General features: G+C 40.9%; 1 protein-coding gene across 3 annotated transcripts in view; it reads left to right on the forward strand.

The window, feature by feature from the left end:
- Positions 1 to 23,772, forward strand: part of SNRK (SNF related kinase) — a 75,817-nt gene extending 52,045 nt beyond the window's left edge. For 2 of the 3 annotated variants that reach the window (XM_073333322.2, XM_073333323.2), the window contains 3 exons: positions 3,368 to 3,580; positions 10,751 to 10,885; positions 19,861 to 23,772. In XM_073333322.2, coding sequence (XP_073189423.1) covers positions 3,368 to 3,580; positions 10,751 to 10,885; positions 19,861 to 21,079 — 1,567 coding nt within the window. In that variant the 3' untranslated portion in view covers positions 21,080 to 23,772. The remainder of the gene's footprint in view (positions 1 to 3,367; positions 3,581 to 10,750; positions 10,886 to 19,860) is intronic. The other variant, XM_073333324.2, reaches the window with a different exon arrangement.
- Positions 23,773 to 25,764: the final 1,992 nt, after the last annotated feature.

Genomic DNA, 25,764 nt, shown 5'->3' on the forward strand with positions numbered 1-25,764 from the left:
AAAATATCTATGTAAATAGCACATGCCACTTAGGAATCATGACTCATTTTGAGATGTTTATTCTGGAATGTTCACGGCAGCTCTTTGACAATTTTGAATCGTTCGGTACTCCCCATATGTTGAAGTCAGGTTGATGCATGTAGGCTTCAGCCCCTAAATGTAGATCCCCAAGATGTGAGATTCCCCCTTTCTAGTTAGAATTTTTATTCAGGCATAGCTAGAGTCCTCGGTAAATGACAGAATATTTTACCACTCCTACGCCTTGAATATCCTGGTGCAGTGGTGCCCAAACTTTTGCTTTAGTGTCTCCCCTTACCAGAAATGTAATGTGTCCGCGCCACTCCAGGCCAGGAGCAGAGGTGGGAGCTGGGGACAGGGGCTGGGAAGGGACCTGGGATTGGGGCAGAGCAAGGCTGGGTGGGGCCCGGGCCCTGCTGCGTCTCCCACTTTGGGGACCATTGTCCTAGTGCATGTATAAGATTTCAGGTTTCCTCTTATGCCAAACACTGGAGTTCAAGCAGAGCGTGATCTTTTGCATGGACCAGGTGAATGTTTTCCACCTTCTGGTGCTTGCTGTAATAGCCATACCTGCGTTCATATATGACGTGGAGTCTAGTGCATTTTTTAGTACTGCACTCAGTGTCATAAGTGAGCTGTAGTTATTTTTTGTGCTCTAGCTCTCAGTATTGAATTTGGATCTGCTGATTCCGCTGACTTAGCATAATCAGTAATGCAGAAAAGCTGTTCTTGTCACATCTTTTAGAAGTATCAATAGTTAACAATCCAGGAGAGGTATACGAGAAAGAATTAATCAACTGAACACTACTAGAAGAAATTCCTTGAGACCCCATAAACCAATAACTATTTTTCCAATGAATGTATTAGGTGAAATTGTCACTGCCAAAACCAGAATTGGTAGGTCTGATCATTCTGTGCACCAGCCTCTCCCTCTCCCTTCCCCTCCCCTGTCTGTCTTCTCCCAAAAGATAGGATTTGGTATGCCACATCTACTAGCCTCTGGTCAATAATCTGTATCAGGAAATACCAGGTCCTGTGTCGGTGGGTTTCAATTCTAAATGTGCAGTAAAGATTGTGATTTTTTTTTTTTCCCCTCCACCACTTCTGACCATTTCTCCTGGGGAAGAGACTTTAAGAATCTCAGTAAGTAAGATATAGAGATGGTCCTGCTTTGGGTGAAAGCATCTTTGGATGTTTGTGATGCATTAGAAAGCATAGCAAAGTTGATGGATAAGCTCTGCACCCCTTTGTACTTGCAATACGAGGTAGAGTGAAAACTTTGGAAACCTACTATCTATACATAACACATCTTTTGGAGACAGAGACCATATTGGCAAAGGAGAAGAAAGCTGTCCTTTATTTTCTTGTGTCCCACCCAGCCGTCCTCTTTGAAATTTAAAAATTACAAGGGAAAAAGATAGACTAATGATATTCAGTATATGTCCCTCCTTTTTCATGGCAGTTTTTAGGAGTCAACAGTGCAGGCAATATAGGACCTCCTCTTTCCTTTGTAACTCCTTTCTCTACTCATATCATGATTCCCGTATTTAACAAAAAATAACTTGTGGAATACATTGCATTATAACGTGTAGTTAGATTGTTGTCCTGCCTAGCATGCTTGGTACGTGAGTTCAAGCATTCCTTCATAGCTGTGCCCCTTACCTTTTCTGCTACATTTTGAAGTGCTAAAGTTCCAATGGAGCATCAACACTAAACATCCTCCATCACCAGCTCCATGTCCTGTGCAAAGCAGATAAATTGGGGCAAATGTTGTCATTTGCCATGGCCTAAACTGAAGTTCTGCATACATTAGGCAAGTAGAAATATGCTAGTCATACAATATCCATTCTCTATACATTCTGTGACAGTTTGTGCTTGGGTTACACTTCTGCCTGCTCGCAGTTGGAGACATATCACTTGATTTAGCATCTACCCACAAAGAAAAAGCTTGTCATTGCAGAGTCCTCAGCTCTTTCTCTCGACAGCTCCCCTTCCTCTTGCTGATACTTAAGAACTTAGGGCCTGGTTCCTACTTTAAAATAAAACACACTTTTCTTTGTTTGCAGTTTTGTTGTAGCTGTGTTGATCCCAGAATATTAGAGACATCATGGTGGGTGAGGTAGTATCTTTTATTTGACCAAACTTCTGTTTGTGAAAAGGACACGTTCATTTGAGAGCATAGTGATTCTCTTGTTTCATCCACACAGTTGTTGTTGGGGCATTTAAAGCACTCGATAAGGTGCACCACATGGTGTGATAAGCACATATAGGACCCAGGCATCTTGAAGGGTTTGTTGTGGAGGTATTGATTATTGTAGCAGTGGCGATAGGTCTGCAAGTTTTGCATCTGTTGTTATGAGGGGCTTAGAATTGGTACGTCCTGGTCTGTGGGTGACATGAAATAGTCACTATGCTCTCAGGTGAACTCTCACATAAAAAAGATAAAAACACCCAATCGCTTGTGGGTAAACGCTTTCTTCACAAAACAATCTCTCCATATCTGACTTCTGAGTCCTTGTTCTCAAAGGAAACCAGCTCAACACCTTCAAAAGACAAGCCTGGGAACTGAAATTCATAACTTTGCTAGATACCAAAAATCATGGACTCAATGAAGACACTGGGTTTATGGCTCATTACAACAATCTGTAACCACTAATCCTGCTTTGTCCTATGATTGTAGAGGTATTAATTGGTCATTTCACCTTGAACGGTCTCTTGCAACATGTGTTAACTCCTTATCTCTTCCACCCTTCTATTTAGTTGTGACACTGAGTACCTTTCCCAGATCTGAAGAAGACCTCTGTGTAAGCTCAATAGCTTGTCTCTTTCACCAAGAGAAGTTGGCCCAATACAAGATATTACCTTTCCCACCTTGTCTTTCTTACATTCTTTGTAATGCCTTACATTTGATGACAACAGCAAAAAATGTATTAATAATTTTAAAAAAACGTTTATATTGGAGTAGCACCTAGAGGCCCACCTAGTTTGGGACATGACTTGAAAAGTACTGTGCCAACCAATAGAAAATGAAAGTCCAGAAGAGTGTAGAGGTGAAAGAGCTCAAGTAAATCAAATGGAAATGGTGGTGTTTGCTATGTCTGCAGTTTTTATGATTCAGTTGCTTTATTCATTTCAGTTTTGCATTGTCATTTAGAGTATTTTTGTGAGTGCAGATTCAGGTTCCAGTCACACTGTACTTGCATTATTTTTACTGGAAGGTCTGAAAAGAGGCTAATATGAGCTCATAGTAACAAAAGGAAAACAGTCCTCTTCCTAGTGTTCCTGTTCTGATGGCTACTTTCTGAACATATTAGTACGTTTTGTTTATAGATTTATTTTTTGTTCCTAGTCTAATTACACGGATGTTACAGAGAGACCCAAAGCGAAGAGCGTCTTTGGAAGAGATTGAAAATCATCCATGGCTCCAAGGAGTTGACCCATCGCCTGCAACAAAGTACAATATCCCTCTGGTTTCATACAAAAACCTTTCTGAGGAAGAACACAATAGTATAATACAACGCATGGTCCTTGGTGATATAGCAGATCGAGATACAATAGTAGAGTAAGTTACCAATTTTCTACATGCAATTTGATGATTTTAACGTTATATTTAACTTGAGAATTACTAAAAAATTGAATGCAATCACAGAAAAATGACTTTCTGCTTCTTCCTAAATGCTGAGACAAAGCCCCACAGGAGATATTGAGCCTGTGATAGAGTTCTTTACTTGAAGTAGTGTAGATTTAATCTGATGAATTAATTTTAAGTGCAGTTCTACTCTGAAAAATAATTCTGCAAAGACAGGATTTTATTTTTAATGTCTCACTTACTCCTTATCAGATCCGTTCAGTTTACGAATAAAAAGTGTCAAATTCACCATGAGCACCAGTTAAATTGGATTCTTCTTCGAGTGCTTGTTCATGTCGATTCCAGGTAGGTGTGTGCACACCACGTGCACAGTCGTCAGAAGGTTTTCCCCCTATCGGTACCTGTTGGGTCAGCTGTGGAGCCCCCTGGAGTTGCATCTTCATGGCAGCGTATATAGGTCCCTGCCGACCTGCCACCTCTTCAGTTTCTTCTTACTGCCAGTGATGATTGTTAGAGCAGCTCTTCTCTTGCTATGGCAAGTGATCCCCTAGTGGACTGTCTCTAGTGTTTCTGTATAGTTAAAAACTTAGTATTAGTTAGGGTTTTTTGGGGGGGGGGCGCACACTTAGGCGGACTCAAGGCCTTTGGTTCCAGGCAGAACTTCCATTGCTAATCAACGTCAGGGAGATACGAGCAGTCCGCCTTGCTTGCCAGACGTTCCAGGCCCATCTGCAGGCCAGATGTGTGTCGGTCAATAGCAGTACGCAACACATCATCAGCGACATTCTATATAAACAGACAGGGTGGTCCTCGCTCCTCTCCCCTGTGCTGGGAAGTCCTCCAGCTGTGGGACTTCTGCATTGCCCATTCGATACATCTAGAGGCATCATACCTTCCAGGTTCCCAGAATGAGCTGGCCGATCATTTCAGCAGGTCATTTTACAATCATGAGTGGTCCCTCTGCCCAGATGTTGTTATCAACATCTTTTAATGGTGGGGGTTTCCCCAAATAGATTTGCTTGTAAAGAACTACAACAGGAAGTGTCACCAGTTTTGCTCCTTCCTGAATCACAGCCTGGGCTCGCTTGCAGATGCTTTTCTCTTCCCTTGGAAGTACCACCTACTATATGCTTCCTGCCCTTCCCACTTGTACATAAGGTATTGCTGAAAAATCAGAAGGGAGAGAGCATCAGTGATCTTAATAGCACCAGTGTGGCCTCGCCAATGCTGGTTTACCATGCTTCTAAACCCGTCGGCGGACACGCCAATAATTCTGCCTCTGTCCCGGATTTGATCACCCAGGAACACGACTGCCTCCAGCATCCCAATCTATAGTTGTTCCATCTCACGGCATGGAAACTCCATGGCTGAACCCCTTGGAGCTTACATGCTTAGACCCTGTTAGAGAGGTCCTTCTTAACAGCAGGAAGCCATCCATGAGGGCCACCTATCTGGCCAAGTGGAAAAGATTCTCCATTGTGGCATTACAAAAGCACACTCCACCCTTACAGGCATCAATTTCCTTTATCCTAGACTTTTTGCTGCATCTAAAACAGCAAGGTCTGTCAGTGTCATCAATAAAAGTGCACCTGGCCGCTATTTCAGCTTTCCACCCCAGTGCAGCCAATCAGTTGGTTTTCGTGAACCCCATGATGAGCCGCTTCCTCAAGGGATTAGACAGATTGTACCCTCAAGTAAAACAGCCAGCTCCTCCATGGGATCTCAACCTTATGCTCTCTGGACGGATAGGACCTCCTTTCGAGCCCTTGGCAACATTCTCCCTACTCTACCTCTCCTGAAAAATAGTGTTCTTGGTAGCTATATCATCAGCCAGGAGGGTGTCCGAGTTTAAGGCTTTAATTCGGAGCCCCCATACACGGTCTTCTGTGAAAACAAGGTGCAGCTGTGAGCGCACCCAGCCTTCCTCCCGAAGATAGTTTCACAATTCCACGCAAACCAGGACATTTTTCTTCCTGTGTTCTTTTCTACGCCCCATGTTAGCAACAGGGAACGAATGCTACACTCCCTGGGTGTCAGATGAGCATTAGCCTTCTACATTGAAAGAACAAAGCCATTTCGAAAATCAACGCAACTCTTCATTGCAATTGTGGAGTGTACAAAGGGGCTTCCAGTCTCGTTCCAAAGGACCCTTTCTTGGATCACGTCCTGTATCCGGGTGTGCTATGACTTGGCAAAGATACCTGCCCCCATGCTGACAGAACACTCCTCAAGGGCGCAGGCATCCTCAGTGGTTTTCTTGGCTCAAGTTCCTATCCAGGACATCTGCAGGGCGGCAACGATCCACACCTTTACATCGCACTATGCCATTACACAGCAGGCCAGTGATGATGCAGCTTTTGATACAGCGGTGCTATAATCAGCGATCCCATAAACTCCGACCCCATCTCCTAGATAAAGCTTGGGAGTCACCTGCTTGGAATAGACATGAGCAAACACTCGAAGAAAAAACGGTTACCTACCTCTTGTAACTGTTGTTTGAGATGTGTTGCTCATATCCGTTTCAATACCCAGCCGCCTCCCCTCTGTCAGAGTATCTGGAAAGAAGGAACTGAAGAAGTGGCGGGTTGGCAGGGACCTATATATACTGCCATGAAGGCGCGACTCAAGGGGGCTCACAGTGACCTGATGGGTACCGCTAGGGGAAAAACCCTCTGACTGTGCACGTGGCATGAACACACCTACTTGGAATGGACATGAACAACTGTTACAAAAGGTAGGAAACCGTTTTTTCTTTCCCTCTCACATATTGCCAGTAAAATATTTTGTAGGCCAAAGGATGTCCTCTTACATTTCTGAGACCCCAGTGAAGACTGATGGTGTATAGGGTAACTAAAGGCCTCATTTAAAGCCTGATCCAATGCCCACTGAAGTCAATGGAAAAGACTGACTCCAAGTTAATGGAAAGACAAGACTCCTGTTAAATTAACCAAAGCCTTTGAAGATAACACGGATTGCACAAAGGTTAACTGAAGGGAAAATTTGGCTGTTAGAATGTTTTGATGATGATGATGATGTGTGAGAAAGGAAGAACACAACTTAACTGCTGGAGCACACAGTAAATTTTCAGGGCTGTTAAATAGATACAATTGTTAAAATTGCTTGCCATCAGAGAGGATTTGATAAGCATTGATGAAGCCATTGGGTCACTTTTTTGGAGTAGAACCACAGTTTAACTGATGGAGTCTGGTGTATTTCTTCAGTCTAGCACTGACCATCTGTTCTTCTTCCATTTTTCAGCCAAATGTAGACAAGTTTTAAAATTATACTGTGTTATGAACAAGTTTCTGACAAGTGAAATTTATGCATATAACTGATAAATAGAGTAAATTTGGTAGACACGTTTTATTAGAGATTTCTAATACTGTATTACAGTTTTAAAGTATCTTTCAATTTTAAAGCTATGTGACACATGCTGCTATAAAACTTTTATAGATAATTTTAAATCCTACTTAAAAAGTCCACTTTACGATTTCAAATTTTGATCACAAAAACAAAATAAAGTATAACTTAGTTACACCACAGGAATTATATACTGGATCTCTACAGAAATGTTTCTGTCTAAATCCTAATATTTTTATCAAAATGGCAGTCTTGCCTCACAAGACTTTTTTGTTGTCGTCATTAATCTCTGGAGTTCACCCTGCAAATAATTCGTTTTGTGGATTTTTAACTCTCTGGTTGTAAAACTAATAAAATATTACTTTTTACCTTAATGTCTAATTGTAAAACAGTTTAGTTCAGTTTGTTGACATTTTGGATAATTAGCAATATTAAATGTATAATGTGCTCACCATTTCAATGTTGGATGGATAAATATATTCCATCCCTCTTTTACTCCCCACTCTCATCTCATGGCATATTTTGTTGAGGAAAAATAACAATTAGTAATTTCTCAATGTTCAAACTGAGTCAGTAGTTATGTTGGTGCTAACGGTCATGGGGAGTGCTAATATAGACAAGCGATCAGCGTTTTAAACACCTTCTCATCTAGATCTGAGTAGTGTTCAATCACGTGGTGTGCTGATGGCTGCCTAGAGTCCTGTCTACGCTAACACTTCCATGGGTATTATTACTGGTCAGGGTGGATAAAAATTAATGTTTTTTTTTTTAATAAAAAAAATCTGATTTTTTATTTAAATCAGATTTTTTTGATAAAATGCTTTTGGAGGAGGAAAAAACCTATCTAAAGATAGTTTTAATTAAGATATGTTATAGCTCAAAGATATCTCATTATGGAATAGGGATTATAAATTCTAACAATATATGACAATATATTCATGTAATGTTTAAGAAAAATTTTGTAAATGAGTTCCAATAGTTCATGGATTAGGGACCCAATCTTATGGGGTTCCACAGGCTTCTGTACAGAGGATTTAGGTTAATCTTTCTACCTACCCAATGGGACTCAGTGCTCAGTCTAGAACAGGGGTCACAAACTCAAATGACCACGAGGGCCACATAAGGACTAGTGCAGCGGCTTGAGAGCCGCATCATTGACGCCCCTGCCCCGCATCTTCCCACCCCTTCCCTGCCCCCATTCCAACACCTTCCCTGAAGTCCCCACCCCAACTCTGCCCCCTCCCTGCACCCAGGGGGTGCAGGAGGGGTGTGGGATGTGGCAAGGGGTGGGCAGGGAGTTGGGGGCGGGGTACAGGAGGGGTGCAGGCTCTGGCCCGGCGCTGCTTACCTAGCGCGGCAGCGGCGCACACCGGGGCCAGGGCAGGCTCACAGGGACATGGTTCTGGCCACTTCAGGGAGCGGCGCAGGGCTCATGGCGCCACGGGGTAGGCAGAGGGGCGGGGGGACGCATCGGAGCTTGGCAGGCCACACGAAAGAATCCGGCAGGCCACGTATTTGAGACCCCTGGTCTAGAAGATACCATCAGAGTTGCTTAGTTTTGCAGTTCTCAAACAGTGGATTTGTCTCCAGAGGTAACATGCTTGTTAACACCAAAAATGTTTTTAAATAAATAAATAATCTATAGAGGTGAGTAATAACAGACCTCAACTCTATTGTCCCTCTGCAAATTTGTGTACACAGAGTCAATCCCTTACCTCTCTCTAAAAGTGCAAAGTTTCAAAAAGTTCAATGAATAGAAGAAGATTGTTGGGGGCGGAATAGATCTGGACAAGGAGAAGAAGTCTGGAGATAAATGTGAGAAGCGAGGGACATATGCTTGTTTTGTTAAAATATGTTTGCTGTTGAAGAAAAAAATCCAGAATACTTAACGTTTGTTGTTTTACTTAAATAAAACAATTTAAATGTCTGTCTGATGATGTTCTCCTAATACAGCATGGCAAGAAAATCCTCCAAATATCAGTGATTAACCTGTTGAACTGGAGATAGTTCACCTCCCAGTGACTTCATAAATATCTGCTTCAGTTACCTTTGGTAAATGAAATAACCAAACAATCATTCATTTTCAGATATAGCTGTAAAACTAACCTGAAAAGTTTTCAAAATAAATCACTGTTTAAAAATGTATAGTGTGTACCTTCTAAAAAATGAAACCTACATCTATCTCTGAGTTGTGAAGAGTATGTATTAAGGTTATAACAACGAACAAGAATGCACTTTTATGTAGAAAACCATGAATAAATAGAGTCTTCCTGACTAGCGATTTAAATCAGATCCACCCTGTTACTGGTGGAGCTTAACAAGTATTTACAATGATGGGAAATTTTAAAGAGAAAATGGCTACTATAGACACAGACTTAAAATAAAGATTTTAAAAAATCAGTCTCAGTGGTGTTGGATTACTCTAAAAGCTTTCTGTGGTTTTAAGTAACTCTTAGATCTCTTTAAAATATAAAATGATTATTCTGATTTGTGCTACATCTGTTACCTTAAAAAGCGAGGCTGTTTTTGTGCAACTAGTTTATTTTGGGATTTTCCTTCCAAGTAATTTTTGTAAACATTGCTTTGTTATACAATATTACTAAAACTATTACTCATCTAATGATTTTAAATTTAAATTTTCAATTTTTTTCAAAAGTTATTGTGTAATAAAAATAGAATTTGTTATCCAGTCAAATTGTAGGAAAGCAAGTAAAACTTTGCACCAGTAAAACTTTTTTAAAACAATGAATGTTTAATAGCCTTCCAAGGGGTGCAGGGAGGGGGGCAGAAAACCTAACTGGATTCAAGACTGAGCTTGATAAGTTTATGGAGGGGATGGGATGGTGAGATCTCCTACAATGAATGGCAAGTTGCCTATTGGTGACTGCCAGTAGCAAAAATCCCCAACGGCCAGAGACAGGACACTAGATGGGGAGGGTTCCAAGTTACTACAGAGAATTATTTCCCAGGTGTCTGGCTGGTGGGTCTTACCCACATGCTCAGGGTCTAATTGATCGCCATATTGGGGCCAGGAAGGAATTTTCCCCCAGGTCAGATTGGCAGAAACCTGGGGTGGAGGTTGCCTGCCTCTTCAGTATGGGGCATAGGTCACTTACAGGTTTAAACTGGTGTAAATGGTGAATTCTCTGTAACCTGAAGTCTTTTTAAACAATTAAAAAAAAGCACATTTAGGATTTAGAAGCTTTAAATGTTTTATTTCTAAAAGTATTTTATATATATGCAGTAGCTTCGGAAAGGTCTCTTAAACTTTCAAGGGCCATGAAAAACCCCATTAAACCCATTATTTTAGATCTTCTGGTAGATTATAGTGTCTAGGAAACGCCTTTAGTAACCTTAAAAGTTCAATTTTGTTGCAAGTTTGCTACGACAACACTGAGGGGAATGTGAGATTTTGCTCAAGCTGCTTCAAAACTAAATGTTTCCACTTCACCTCAGCATTTGTCTGTAAGTGGGAGAGGCCATTTTCGGAACACAAACTCATATTCAATTAATGTTATTGCTTAAATATGTGTAACAGAGGAAAACTTATTTAGCCTTTGGATGCTTTTCTAAATATATCCAAAGCTAATTATTGAATTTGCCATATTTGGTTGCCCCATTTCTAATAAGTCAAAAACCATGTTTCAAGATGTCAAAAATATTAATTTTTATTTTCAGGAACTTTACTTTCTGTGTGAAGCACTCTAAGTTGTGTCAGCTATGTGTCCAGTTCTAGAAAATCGTTGGTGTGTGATGTGTTCCATTTTTCTTTGTTTCCCTTAGGGCCCTGGAAACTAACAAATACAATCATATCACTGCTACTTACTTCTTACTAGCTGAGAGGATTCTGAGAGAGAAACAGGAGAAAGAAATTCAAACCAGATCTGCAAGCCCTAGCAACATCAAAGCTCAGTTCAGGTGAGCATTTAGACACTTCAGTGCTTTAGTCAATTTAATCAGAATGTTTTGAAATTCCAAGATAACGTTAAAAACAGAAAAATATTATTTCATTGCTTGTTCCAAACGTTTTGGGGGAAGTGCAGCTGAAATATAAACAAGCTTTAGAATAGATTTTTATATCTGCCATGGGGAGGTCATGTTCAAAGTGTCATACCTGTATTATGTCTGATAGAGAAATTATTTGGTATGATTTCCTTCTGTTGGTTTAAATTCCACTTTGTAAAAACTATTCTGATGGTGTAATTCCCTAATTGCACTCCGGTGCTGATGGGGATCTATCATAAAGGAAAAGCTGAACTGAAGTTTACATAAGGATTTAGTTGTCAGGTCGTGTTCTGGGTTTCAGTAAATCTAGGTTAATTCAAGTACTTCTCAGGACGAAGCCCTGAAAAAGGACATACGTTTTGAGATTTTTTTTAACAAGTTAGATGTATTTATTGATTAAGGAAACATGTTGAAATGGCTGTCTTCACTCTACTTGATTTATTTCTTAGCTAAACTGATTTTTAGGAATAAAAATGTTTTCAACATAAGTAAGTTTCGTTTTCAACATAAGTAAGTTTCGTTTTCAACATAAGTAAGTTTCGTTTATCTGTCAGTGTCTCTCAAAGACTGTTCCGTGGATGGGTACTGGTCCCTGGAATTTCCCTGACACAGTTTAGGAAGGCAGCAAGCCAGTCCCTGCTATCAAAAAGGTTGAGAAACACTGATCTGTATAATCCTATTAAAAATTACTCCTGGGAAGATTCTGCTGGACTGCTCACCAGCAATCCCCTCCCCCCCCCCATGCAGATTTCCTTCTTTTCCCTACAGAAAATGGCAGGGGGGCAAGGGGAAGCCGTGCAAGGATGGAGGCATGACCGAGTGCAGTTTTTTTGGCAAGGCATGGGGGAGCACACGGGGTTATGTGCCACTGCCCCCTCCCCCGTTTCTGCAAATGCAGAGCTGCCCAGCTTGGAGGCTGTGTCTTGGGCTCCGCTGACTCTACAGCTGAACACAGCCTCCTAGGTCCCTAGTGCCAGTTGGGCTCTCCTTCGGTGTGCTGGGAGCCTTCCTATTTTCTGTGGAACAGTGAGTGCCGGCGGTGGGGCTTGGGGGGGAAATGAGGGAAGGGAGGTGAGAGGGGAAGGAAGAGGGGTGGAATAGGGCAGGGGGAGGGGAATGTGGCAGTGAGGGGAGGGGGATGGAGAAGAAAAGGGGATAGGGGAATCGAAGGGGGAAGCGGGAGCCCAGCATACGGCATCTCCTCGACAACAGCTGGGGCTCCCTTGTTAAGCAGGCCCATCGAACCTTCACCCTGACAAGCCCTACACCTGGACCCCTCGGACAAGCTCCCCACACCCAGACCCTCCACCCCACTGAGCCCTAACCAGCTGCACCTGGACCCCCACCCCATCAAGCCCCACTACTTCAGCACCTGGACCCCCCCACTGAGCCCAACTACCATCACCTGCGGAGTCCCATTGCCCAAGGAACCCCCCAATGAGCCCCTGTGCATCCAGATCTCCCACTGAGCTGCCAGCACCCAGATTGCCACACACAGACACCTTCACTGCACACCAGGATCCCTCCACACTTGCATCCTGCTGGCTGAGCCTGCCCAGCCACGCCTGGTGCACCTGGCACAGAGGGACAGGGCCCTGGGATGTTTCTGGGGCAGGCCCAGCCCTTGTACTGTGTCAGGGTCAGGTGCAGCCTCACTGCCGAGTCCCTGTACCAGGGGAGGTGAGGGCTTCAGGCTGATCTCCCACCTCAATGTAGCCAGTGGCCTGTGCTCCCCACTGCCATGCTGGAGTCACATTTATTTATTGACCAATAAAATTTGAAAAATTTTGCAGAATTTTAAAAAAATGTACACTTAATTTTTTTGGCGCAGAATTCCCTCAGGAGTAAAAGATGTAATAACTGTCAGCAATGCTCCTGAAATCTGTGGTCGCTCCATCTCATGTGGAAAAGATAGGAGAAATCTGCTGCTGCTTTTGTGTATGTAGTTGGTATTGGTGTGTTCACCCAGCCTTTAATTCTTTTGCATTTTTAGATTTAGGTTCAAATTTATGCTGAAGAAAGAAACGGAGAGGATTTTAGTGAGAACATGCTAAATTGAAAGTTTCTGCTATATTTAAAATATTCATGGGGGAAGAGGTACCCTCTCCCCCTAAACTCTGAGTTTTGTTTGGTGGCGTTAATGTGTTGATTGAGATGTAGGCAGCAAGCCTGCTGCTGTTAGGGGTTCCCTGAGCAAGGATCTGTTGACACTGAGAATCATCTTTGAGTTATTGCTCTGTCTTGATTATCATTTTAGGAAAGATTATGGAGGTTGTGCTGAGGTAGTTCCATCAATATTTGTATTTCTGAAATCTTTGATTCCCTCCCTTCCAGTGGCTATGTCTTTAGGCCTGGGTATAGTACAGAGTGGTCGTCGCTAACTTCCTTTCAGTGATGGATGAAAATCAGGTGCCTGTGCTGATTCTTTTTTATCTCTTGCCTGCCTTCAGAATGGTTAACCCAGGTCTGGACTCCAGGGGGTGGAAATAAAGATACTCCTGAGAGGCTCCATCCTTGGAATCCAAGAATGGTATCGGGCAATTGCTCTTCTGTTCCAAGGGTTATCTCAAGCAGGATTCCATTTTGTCATCCTTACCATTCAACATATATAGGGAGTCATTAGGAAGAATAATGGGGAGATGTGGGTTGTGACATCTTTCCATTTTATACCCCCACTTCATTGAAGCCAGCTGGGGCAGCTGAGGGCTAATTAACTGAGACTGAACCCAGACAAGGCTGAAATTGCTGTAGACTGGGGGATACATTTGTAGAACTAGTTAACACTAGTTCAGCTCCCTTGACTTGAGGAGTTTGCCTGCTGTTTCTGATCTAGGTTTACAGCTTTGGTGGCTTTACACACTGTATGCAGCTTCTTCCAAAGGCCATTTGAAAACTTCAGTTCACTTACTGAGCTCACTTAGTGGTCTTTGCTGCAGGAAACGTATTTGTACTGCATGGTCTGCACTGGCTGACAGTTTATTTGCTGGGTGCAATTAAGTGTTCATTTTTTAGCTATAAACCCCTAAATCATTTTGATCTTGCTGTTGAAGAGATTATTTCTCTTCTACTGTAGTACCATGGCCTTTCATTCTGACACTCCCAGGATACCCTGTTCTTATTTTACATGAAATAAGATGAAAGAATCTGTGCATTTTCAAAATAAATCCAAATAGAATACTCAAATTTTTCAGTGTTTACTGTTAGAACAGTCAAAAAAAACTAAGCACCATAAACTGAAAACCCTGAATATGCCTTTGAAATGACAGATGTTTTTAAAAGATTGTTTTATAGCACTGACTTTCAGACCTCCCAGCAGTCCTGGTTTTTGCAGGGCTGTCCTGCAAAACTCCTGTTCCAGTTGAAGCGGCTCTTGTCCTCTGGGGCTGGTGGGGTTTGGTTCCCTGCTCCAGGTGTTACAACCTGGCCGTGGCACATGAGGTTGCAGTATCACTCACTCAGATTTGCCCTGGCCATATTCCTTTCTCCCCCCGCTCCTCTATCAGTGGGGCCAGACCAACCAACAGAGAGAGGAATTGAGCCCAGCCAGCCCCATGGAACAGGACAGCTGTGGGGCGAGAGCAGGATAGACTTGCAGTTCAACCCTCCTCCCCCTTCTGCGGCTGCACTCAATTCCCCATCCATTAGAGGCAGGACCCATCATGCTTTACCGACCTGAAATGTGGGGAGGTATGCAGTGCTGGAATTCTGAGTTGAAATATTAATGTGGACCAAAAAAATATTTCATTATACCTGGTAGTGTCTGCTTAGGAGATGTCAAGAACTGAAGTAAGTAAGTTATTTTATATCAAGACTGAGGTGAGCTGGTAGAAATGAATGGAGTAGTTTGTTTAATGCCTGCCCTGCAAATATTCCTTTGCTCCATGTGACAAGCAGAGCTACGTACTTTTATGGATAGTTGGCTCTTACAGCTCCAAGTAGTTTTGAGAGCGTTATTTGTTGTGTAGATATTGTCCTTGATCCAAAAGATCTACCAAAATAAAGGCCTTGTAGGGAAAAGACGGATTGCTGCATAACTTTGATTTTGCAGTTAAGACATATTTGGAAACTTATTTTTAACTGACTCACAGGTTGGAGCTTTTCTGTCATCTCAAACCTATTGGAAATCACAGAAAATAAGAAAATTGTTGTAGAAATTATACAGTCGCTATTTCCCTGTTGTAATTAATGAGAATAAAATGTTCCCTAGTCATGATGATGATACTATCAAGATCCCATTGTTCTTCTTTTTATCTTTATCACTGACAACACACAATGTCTCAAAACTCCTATTTCATTGACACCACAGTCCATTCTTAAATCACTGTCTCTTTTTGCAAATGTTTTAGATATTCATTTTCTAAGCTAAGTATTATGTGTCTCTAGTTTATTTCTTAAGGTCTATTTTGTGAACTAGTGATGTTTGTAGAATAGCATTTTAAAATACCAAGCATGCAACATATCAGGACTCTAGCTTGTTCTTACTTGCTAACAGAATGAATGGCATGTTACTGGTTAGAGGGAGACCTTGATAACACATGCTAATATTACAAATATAGAGGGCCAGATCCCCAGCCAGCTCCAATAGTCCTCTGTTAAGGGAAACTTCCCAAATATCATGAAGCGAACATAAGGGTTGGGAGGAGGTAGGCTGCAGCATGCTCCCCAGTGTGCTATTACAACCTGGCACAACTTAGAGGGGCTTTGTGACTGCCGTACCAGGGCTCACATTCAACTGTTACAATGTAATGGCCCTTTCATACTTCCACCTTGTTCTTGAAAATACCATTGATGTGTTGTGACATTTTCCTACGTTTGCAGAGCCTGAAACCACACCTCTGAGAGGTCTGAACTATCCCATTCATCTTACTGGGTGCTAACTTAGTTGCCAGTCATACTTTAAATGTCCAAGTCACCAAAGCACATCAGAAAGGAGAAGAGTCTATTGTGAACATTTCCACAGGGGCACCCCCAGTGAGTGGCTTTGGAAGATATCACCACTTTTTCTGTCCTCAAATCAAGGAGTCTAGTAGAGCTCATTGGAGCATCTGTGCCCTTCCTAAGGGGAAGCCAAGCTCACGAAGGCCCAGTGGGACACTCGAGCCTCCCAGAGGGGAAGCCGAGTCCAGCATAGCCCATGGATGCATCTAGACCCCACTAAGTGGAGCTGAGCGCAGAGAGCATACATACATGATCATAGTGTGAAAATGTGCCTAATCAACTGTGAGCAGTGTCTGATGTAGGTGGAGCACAGAAGAATACCACTACCTCCCCCACCTCCCAGTTTGTGTCAGAAAGCCGTGTTTGTAACCCATCCTCGGGTGAACCAAGCACTGCTCTGATGTACTGAGAATCATACTGGGTCAGACCAATGGTCCATCTAGCCTGTCTTTCACCAGTGGCTGGTGCCAAATGCTTCAGAGGGATTGAATAGAACAGTGTACTTTATTGAGTGATCCACTCCTGGTCATGCAGTCCCGGTTTCTAGCAGTCAAGAGTTTAGGGACACCCAGTGCATGTGGTTCCATCCCTGACCATCTTGGCTAATTGCCATTGATGGACCTAGCCTCCCTGAATTTATCTAATTCTTTTTTGAACCCGGTTATACTTTTGGCCTTCACAACACCCCCTGGCAATGAATTCCACAGGTTGACTGAAGAAATACTTCCTTATCTTTATTTTAAATCTTCTGCTTATTAATTTCTTTGGGTGACTCCTGGTTCTTGTGTTGTGTGAAGGGGTAAATAACACTTTCTTATTCACTTTCTCCACACCATTGGTGATTTTATAGACCTCTATTATATCTCCCCTCAGTTTTCTCTTTTCCAAGCTGAAAAATCCCCAATCTTTTTAATTTCTCCTCATGTGGAAACTGTTCCATGCCCCTAATCATTTTTGTTGCCCTTCTTTGTACTTTTTCCAGTTCTGATATATCTTTTTTGAGATGAGATGACTAGAACGTCATGTATATTAAAGGTGTGGGTATACAATAGACTTATAGAATGGCATTATGATATTTTCTGTCGTCTTATCTTTCCCTTTCCTACTGGTTCCTAATATTCTGTTAGCTTTTTGAATTGCCACTGCACACTGAAAACTAAGTATGACGACTCCAAGATCTTTCTTGAGTGGTAACGGCTAATTAAGACCCCATCATTTTGTATGTATAGTTGGGATTGTTTTTTCTAATGTGCATTACTTTGCCCTTATCAACACTGAATTTCATCTGTCATCTCATTGCCTAGTCTCCCAGTTTGGTGAAATCACTTGGTAACTCTTCGCAGTCTGCTTTGGACCTAGCTATTTGAGTAATTTAGTATAGTCTGCAAACTTTGACACCTCACTGTTTACCCCTTTTTCTATATCATTTATGAGTATGCTGAATAGCACAAGTCCCAGTACAGATCCTTGGGGATGATTGGGAGTGGGGGACTGCTATTTACCTCTCTCCACTGTGAAAACTGATCCTTTATTCCTACCCTTTGTCTTCTGTCTTTTAGTCTGTTAATGATCCATGAGAGGACCTTCCCTTTTATCCCATGACTCCTTACATTGCTTGAGAGCCTTTGGCGAGGGACCTTGTCAAACGCTTTCTGAAAGTCCAAGTTTATTATGTCCACTGGATCACCCTTGTCCATGTGCTTGCTGAACCCCTCAAAGAATTCTCATAGATTGGTGAGGCATGATTTCCTTTTACAAAAACCTTGTTGACTCTTCCCTGACATGTTGTGTTTATTTATGTTTGTTAATTCTGTTCTCAACAGTTTCAGCCAATTTGTCTGGTACTGAAGTTAGGATTAATTGCCTGCAATTGCCAGGCTCACCTCTGGCGTCTTTTTTTTAAATATCAATGTCACATTAGCTATGCACCAGTCATCTGGTACAGAGGCTGATTTAAGCAATGGGTTACATTCCACAGTTAGTAGTTCTGCAGTTTCGTATTTGAGTTCCTACAGAACTCTTTGATGAATACCATCTGGACCTGGTGACTTATTACTGTTTCATTGATCAGTTTGTTCCAAAACCTCCTTTATTGATATCACAATCTGAGACATTTCCGCAGCTTTGTCACCTAAAATGAATAGCTCAGGTGTGGGAATCTCTCTCAGATCCTTTTCAGTGAGTACCGATGCAGAGAATTCATTTAGCTTTTCTGCAATGGCCTTGTCTTCCTTCAGTGCTCCTTTACCAGCTTGATCGTTCAGTGGCCCCACTGATTGTTTGGAAGGCTTCCTGTTTCTGATGTACTTAAAAAAACCTGCTGTTAGTTTTTGTGTCGTCTTATAGTTGCACTTCAAATTCTTTTTTGGCCAGCCTAATTCTATTTTTACACTTGACTTGCCAGAATTTATGCTCCTTTGTATTTTCCTCAGTAGGATTTGACTTCCAATTTTTACAAGATGCCTTTTTGTCTTAACCACCTCTTTTACTCTTGTTTAGCATAGTGGCATTTTTTGATGGTCTTAGTGTTTTTTGTTTCTTTAATTGGGGTATGCATTTAGTTTGAACCTCTTTTTAAAGTTTCTGTGCAGTTTGCAGGTATTTTACTCTTGTGACTGTTCTATGGTACTGCTCAATTAAATTAAGATTTTTACTATATTTGACACTTTGTTCTCTTTCAGATATAGTGACACTCCCCCACCAGCGTAACCTACTCTCATTCCTATATATTTTATACCCTGGTATTACCGTGTCTCATTGATTATCTTTGCTCCACCAAGTTTCTGTGATGTCAATTATATCAATATCCTAATTTAATACCACACACTGAAGTTCACCCATCTTAATATTTATCTGCCCTCATGGGACATAATTGAATGGGACTCTTTTTTGTTGTTGACTGTTTCTATTCAGTTCCTACCTGTACTTTGTCAACTTCTATCCTCTCTTCTTTACTGTGATTTGGAGTAACCCCTTTAATAAGTACTCCTCTAATGGATGTGTCTGCCTTGACCGTGTGCTCCTCTGCACCTGTTGGCTTCCCCCAACCTTTAGTTGAAAAACTCTTCTGCAACCTTTTAAAGTGTCATTTCTTTCATAGCTGCTTTGATTTGAGGTTTGTGCTGAATACACAGTCATATTACATTCAAAGTTCCACTCAATTACAGATAAAATGTCTTTGGAAAATATCATGTTTTTTTGTTGCCTGGACTCATATGACTTGTTGGTTGAATATTGAAATGACTAGGAGAAATTGATTTAGTCAGTGGCAGTACATCAACTGTGTTACAGTTTAAATTCTAAAGTAAAAAATTTCTATCAGCTGTATTCGTGTACTTTAAGTAAAGGCAATTTTGTAAAAGCAAACTTAGACCATATGTTCAGAAAAAAAGACACTGACATCTGAAAATGTCATTTTTTTCTGAATTAATGGTTTAAAATATGTGAATGAGAAGATGAAAACTAGCAATATGTCTGAGCAAATACAAAGCCATTGAATTGATGGCTTTTATATTGTTGAATGAAGACTGGAAAGAATAAAAAAGCTCCAGATTAACCTTGTCTACAATACCGTCATTCTTAGATTGTGTTTGAAAAGCTCCAGGAACAGGACCCTCCCTGCCAAGTGCATACTGATTCTAGACCTCCCACAAACATTTGATTTAGTGTTTTCTGTGACGTTTGAAGAAAGTTTTTTTCAATTTGTTTTCTGAGAGCTGTCATGGATTTTGCAGATCTCTAAATTGGCAACAACCAATTTAAATTATACTTATCATTTTTCTTAAGTTTTCTTTAAAATTACTATTTATAAATTGTACTGGCTTGCCAAGTAGGATAATTGCTGTGGCCTTTATGATCTCTGTATACTGTGACGATTTTATATTGTGTATTCTTAAGCTATCAGTCAAATCTAATTTTACTCTTTTTTCCCTTCACAATCTCTTACGTAGGCAATCATGGCCAACAAAAATCGATGTACCCCAGGATCTGGAGGATGACCTTACAGCTTCTCCTCTCTCCCATGCAACTGTTCCTCAGTCTCCAGCTCGCACTGCTGAAAATGTTCTTAATGGTCACAGAAGTAAGGCACTTGGCGATTCAGCAAAGAAAGAGGATATCCCTGAATTAGCTGGGCCAGCACTTTCAGTGGTTCCTTCAGTGAGCTTAAAACCCACCACTAGTGGCCGGAAGTGCTTGTTTAGAGTAGAAGAAGATGAAGAGGAAGATGAAGAAGATAAGAAACCCATTTCTCTTTCAACTCAAGTTGTTTTGCGCCGCAAGCCTTCAGTTACAAATCGTCTCACTTCCAGGAAGAGTGCACCAGTCCTCAATCAAATATTCGAGGAAGGGGAGTCAGATGATGAGTTTGACATGGATGAGAACTTGCCCCCGAAGCTCAGCAGGTTAAAAATGAATATTGCTTCACCGAGCACAGTGCATAAGCGCTACCACAGAAGGAAAAGCCAGGGTCGGGGGTCTAGCTGCAGTAGCTCAGAAACTAGTGATGATGACTCAGAAAGTAGGAGACGGCTAGATAAAGATAGTGGGTTTACATACTCCTGGCATAGACGGGATAGTAGCGAAGGGCCACCTGGGAATCAAGGAGACGGTGGTGGACAGAGCAAACCAAGCAATGGAAATGGAGGCGTAGACAAAACAAGCCCTAGTGATAACACCAAAAGTGGGGGAAGTCCCTCCACAGGCTCCAGTGGTAGCACTAATAACACTTCAGGTTCTACTCGTAAATGTGCTGGATCTGGAAACTCAATGCAGTTATCGTCTAGAAGTGCAGGGGACCTGGTTGAAAGCCTAAAATTGATGAGCCTTTGCTTAGGTTCGCAGATTCATGGCAGCACTAAATACATTATTGATCCTCAAAACAATCTGTCCTTTTCCAGTGTAAAAGTGCAAGAGAAATCAATGTGGAAAATGTGCATAAGTTCTACTGGGAGTGCAAATCCAGCCTCATCTTTGGGCAGCATAAAATTCTTTTCTGACCAAATGTCAGACACAGCAAATGCGTTGGAACGGATAAAGAGTAAGAACTTGAAAAATAATGTGCTACAACTACCTCTCTGTGAAAAGACTATATCTGTGAATATTCAGCGGAACCCCAAGGAGGGACTGCTGTGTACCTCCAGTCAAACTAGTTGTTGTCAGGTCATTTGACAGTGACCTGACTTAATAGCTCAATCTACTTGACAACACCATTCTTCCTGTTCAGAGCTGTGAACACCTTATTTCAATGAACCCCCTTTTTTTGTCTTAATATTTTAAAGTGGGCTTTATGAGCAGTTATTTATTACATTTAAATTTTGTGTTTGCTTGATGGTATGACAATGCATGGTCTTTGTGCATGCTGCTAGCCAATACATCTTTCTTTCCCAACATAATAGACTATTTTATTGTGTAATTTTTACACATATAATTTTACTATGGAAGATCTGGATTAAATTAAAATGTATATCTGGATCCTAGTGTAAATGTAGCACTTGGAAGTTTCATATTCTGCACTTAAACGAGAGAGAGAGAGAGAAGCTTTTGTTTGCTTGTGAAATGTTAATTCTTGTTCTGACCTTCTGTGATATCTAAAATATGTGATATGTGGCATACTTCTGTGTGTCTGAAACAGAACCAAAGCAATAATGTTTTGATGCTGAAAACTCCTCAGGGAGCTTTCAGATGTTCCAAGGCTTGTACAAAGCAAAGATGCACTGAAAATTAGTGATCTTAAACTATGATTTTAAACCCACACCTATTTGTCTTAAGCTATATGGTTAAAGTTGTGGCTCAAAATCAAACTGAAAAGATCTTGTTTTCCTATAGGCAAGATTTTTTTAAAAAGCAACTAGATTTGTAAGGCAGCTTTTTCCCATAGAAATGTGTTAATATTACAAGCAGACAATCTTCTTTTTTAATATAACAAAGGTAAATTATAAAGTCTACTTCTGAGTTTTTACATTCTAACTGAAAATAAATAGTTTGTATACATTACTTCCGTTAGTAGTAGTCTATCATGACAATTACCTTAAATATTTTAGCACTTCTTATTCTGAGTGTGACCCTTAGATCTCAAAATGCAATAAAGAATGGAAAATGTTTAAATAATTGGATGCAAATTTAAATTAATCAGTATTATTGTCCGATAAAAATTTTCCTCATCATTAGACTTTTTGGCTCCTGTCAGGACTTAATATGTTGTGTTGTCTCCTGTATTTATTCTGTTTTGTTAATTTCCCTCAGTACTCTCATTTTCTATTAAAATCAAGTCCAATATTTACAAAAACTAAAAATTGGGCACATAAGAAAATACCCTTTCACGTTCTTTAAAGCTATTAGCTTTTCCATTTTGTGTCCCCATTGCCATTAAAATAATGGCAAATTCGTGTGTTAGAATATTTCTGTACAAAAGGTTACTTTTGACCAGATGAACTAACTTTTTTGTGGAATTTTATTATCTAGAATAAAATATATTGCAGATTCCTAATTTTGGGAAGGGCAAGAATGTTTTATTTTTTCATGCTGTGCACTGGGTCTTCAAAGCAATGCTAGTAAAAATTGGTGGTATTATGTAGCAGCACCCCAGCCAGACATTGAATGGTCTGCGAGGAGTTTACACTGTTTAGCATATTGTAACATTTTTACACAATGGTCAAATACAATGCATTTCATGGACACCGTAGAGTGAGTAGAGCACCAAAGAACTGCATTACATTTGGTCATAATCTCTGTAGTTCACACTGGCTTTTCTTAATTAGTATGATACATTTTATTAGGACAATCTATATTGCACCGAGTACTTTTACTGGCTAGCCTAGCTAGGGATTATACATTCTGCTCCCTAAACAAAACAAGTGATAAACATTTTACTTTATGGAACTTTTCAGTTTTAAGCTACAGTTGCAGTTCAGTCAGTGTGATATTTATAAACTGAAAGCTACAAGAAGAGATGTGTGGGTGAAGCCATAGAACACATTTGCTTGATATTTTTGAGCAGGGATCTTATAAAGGGCCAGAAATAAGATGTGTGGTTCACAGACAGTGAGCATAACATCTATATTAAAAGTAAGAGAAAAGTTTATAAAGGGCATTGGCAATAAACTATTGCAGCTTTTTTTTCCAAGTATTGTAAATACTTTCCTGATATTATGTACAGCCTTGGAATGGCACCTTTTAACTAACCCCAGGTGTATTTTGTTTCCAATGTTTTTATATACAGATGTATATATGGTGCTCACTTTAGAACAGCAGTGTTGACCATTTATGCTGCATAGCTGTATTATAGCCTTATTAGTTGTGTATGGTTGGTTGAACTTCTGGGTGTACAAAAGTTAGTCTGAGTGTTATCCTTTTATCCATTTGTTCATAGGTGAATGATTGTGCATGTGTTGTATGTTATATTATGTTGTCATGTAAAAGGAAGGGAGAGAATAACCACTACATTAAAATAATATTGGACCAAACTATTTAGAGCGAGTAAACAGTTTCTTGTACCCCTTAACCTGTCTTTAAAAGTTGCATATAGTTATGGTAGCATATAAATTAAATATTGTGGAAAAACAATTAGTCTTGTATTTTTCTCCGTGTGTATATATAAATGTACCTTTAGAAACTTTATCTGTATTTAAGATGTGACAATCTTGACACAGAATTTTAAGTGTAGCAGTAAAAATAAAATAGAACAGAATTAAATAACTTCTCACCAAGAAAGAATGTGTGTGTTAAGAGGGTACAGAAATATCAGCTGATCTTGTCGGTTGCTTCCAGCAATGTTTGGCTTTCTTCATTGTGTAAACATTCACGGTGTGTGTCAGAAATGGAAAATCCAGTTAATAAAAATGACATCTTGATTGGTGCATAAACTTTGTTTTCCATGTCAACTTTATACAATTTGCTAAATCAGACTATTCATTCTACACTATGGGGTGAAATAAAATCTCTTCTGCTCTAGTATCACTTTTCAGAACATATGAAACGGTGGTGGTGGTGGTGTCTGGTTCAAACAGACGGGGAAGTCTTTGCAACATGAGGCTAGATTCACGGAAGTGCCTAAAGTAGTAGTTTGGCACTGCTGACATTTACAAAACCATCACTCAGCTGTCCCCTATCCCTCTAGGTGCCTAAATTTTCACTGGTTGGGTATGCGCAATGTCATCTAGCTGCTCAGCAGTGAAGCTCATACTTATGCCCTAACAGGATTGTCAATCTAAGCAGGGTCTGTCCCAGTAGATGTGCTCAGTGCATGCTTAACCTGCACAAGAGACAGCAGGCTCCAAGCAGACTGGGAATTTTTGGGTCTGGCTGGTGGCTAGGGTACTTGGGATGAGGGAAACCCAAGTTTGAAGCCCTGATTTATAGCATGAACTTGAACCTCACACTTCCCATAGCCGAAGTGCCCTAACCACCGGACTACCAATCTCTCTCTTTTTCTGGCCCAATAAATATTTATTTTTACAAAGTGGAACAGCTTCGGAAGAGACTGAGATGCAGAGTAGCTAATAGCCAGCTGGTTGGGGCACTCCTGGGATGTGGGAGACCTGGGTCCAAGTCCCTGCTTCAAATCAGGCAGAGCAGGGATTTAAAAGCAGGTCTTCCATGTTGCAGGAGACTACCCTAACCACTGGGCTATAAAGGGGATAGGCTTTCCTTCTCTACTCCCTCCACCCCCTGTGCAGCTAAGCTGTTTTAGGTGCCTAATTCCAGCTGAGGGTTCATGTCAGAATTCTGAGCAAAGGAGAAGGCATCTCCCTCCAATTTGGAGTTAGGCCCTGCCCCTTGGCATTTTTTACTGGCTAGTTTAGGTGTTCACAAGCTGAGGGGAGAGCTGCCGATCTTCTGTATCTCTCCCCACACAATGCATGGTGAGTCTGGGTGCTTATCTTGGACCTGTGAATTCCAGTGGGTACCAGGGCACTTGAGTTACACATTGCACTTGTGCATCCTTAATATGGAACACCAGCGTTAAGGCTACAGAAGAGGTTAGTTGAAAGTCCCATGTTTTCACTTTAAGTGTCCACCCACACAGCTGCATTTGTTTAGTTACACTGGTGCAATTTTGGTGTCTAGACAAGACCACAACTATTTTTTGTGCTTAAAATGTCTATGGCCGGCAACAATGGAAATGTTTGAGTCACAGCCGTGTTAGTCCGTATCTGCAAAAAGAACGGGAGGACTTGTGGCACCTTAGAGACTAACCAATTTATTTGAGCATAAGCTTTTGTGGACTACAGCCCACTTCATCGGATGCATAGAATGGAACATATAGTAAGAAGATATATATACAGAGAACACGAAAAGGTAGAATTAGCCATACCAACTGTAAGAGGCTAATTAATTAAGATGAGCTATTATCAACAGGAGAAAAAAACTTTTGTAGTGATAATCAAGATGGCTCATTTTGACAATTGACAAAGTATGAGGATACTTAACATGGGGAAATAGATTCCATATGTGTAATAACCCAGCCACTCCTAGTCTCTATTCACACCCAAGTTAATAATATCTAGTTTGCATATTAATTCAAGCTCAGCAGTTTCTCATTGGAGTCTGTTTTTGAAGCTTTTCAGTTGCAAAATTGCCACCTTTAAGTCTGTTCCTGAGTGACCAGAGAGATTGCAGTGTTCTCCTACCGGTTTTTGAATGTTATGATTCCTGATGTCAGATTTGTGTCCATTTATTCTTTTGCGTAGAGACTGTCTGGTTTGGCCAATGTATGTGGCAGAGGGGCATTGCTGGCACATTATAGCATCACATTAGTAGATGTGCAGATGAATGAGCCCCTGATGGTGTGGCTGATGTGGTTGAGTCCTATGATGGTAACTAATACTTCTGAATGATGAGGGAACATAAGAATG

The sequence above is a fragment of the Lepidochelys kempii genome, chromosome 2 (genome assembly GCF_965140285.1).
Source record: "Lepidochelys kempii isolate rLepKem1 chromosome 2, rLepKem1.hap1, whole genome shotgun sequence".
Lineage (NCBI taxonomy): Eukaryota > Metazoa > Chordata > Testudines > Cheloniidae > Lepidochelys > Lepidochelys kempii.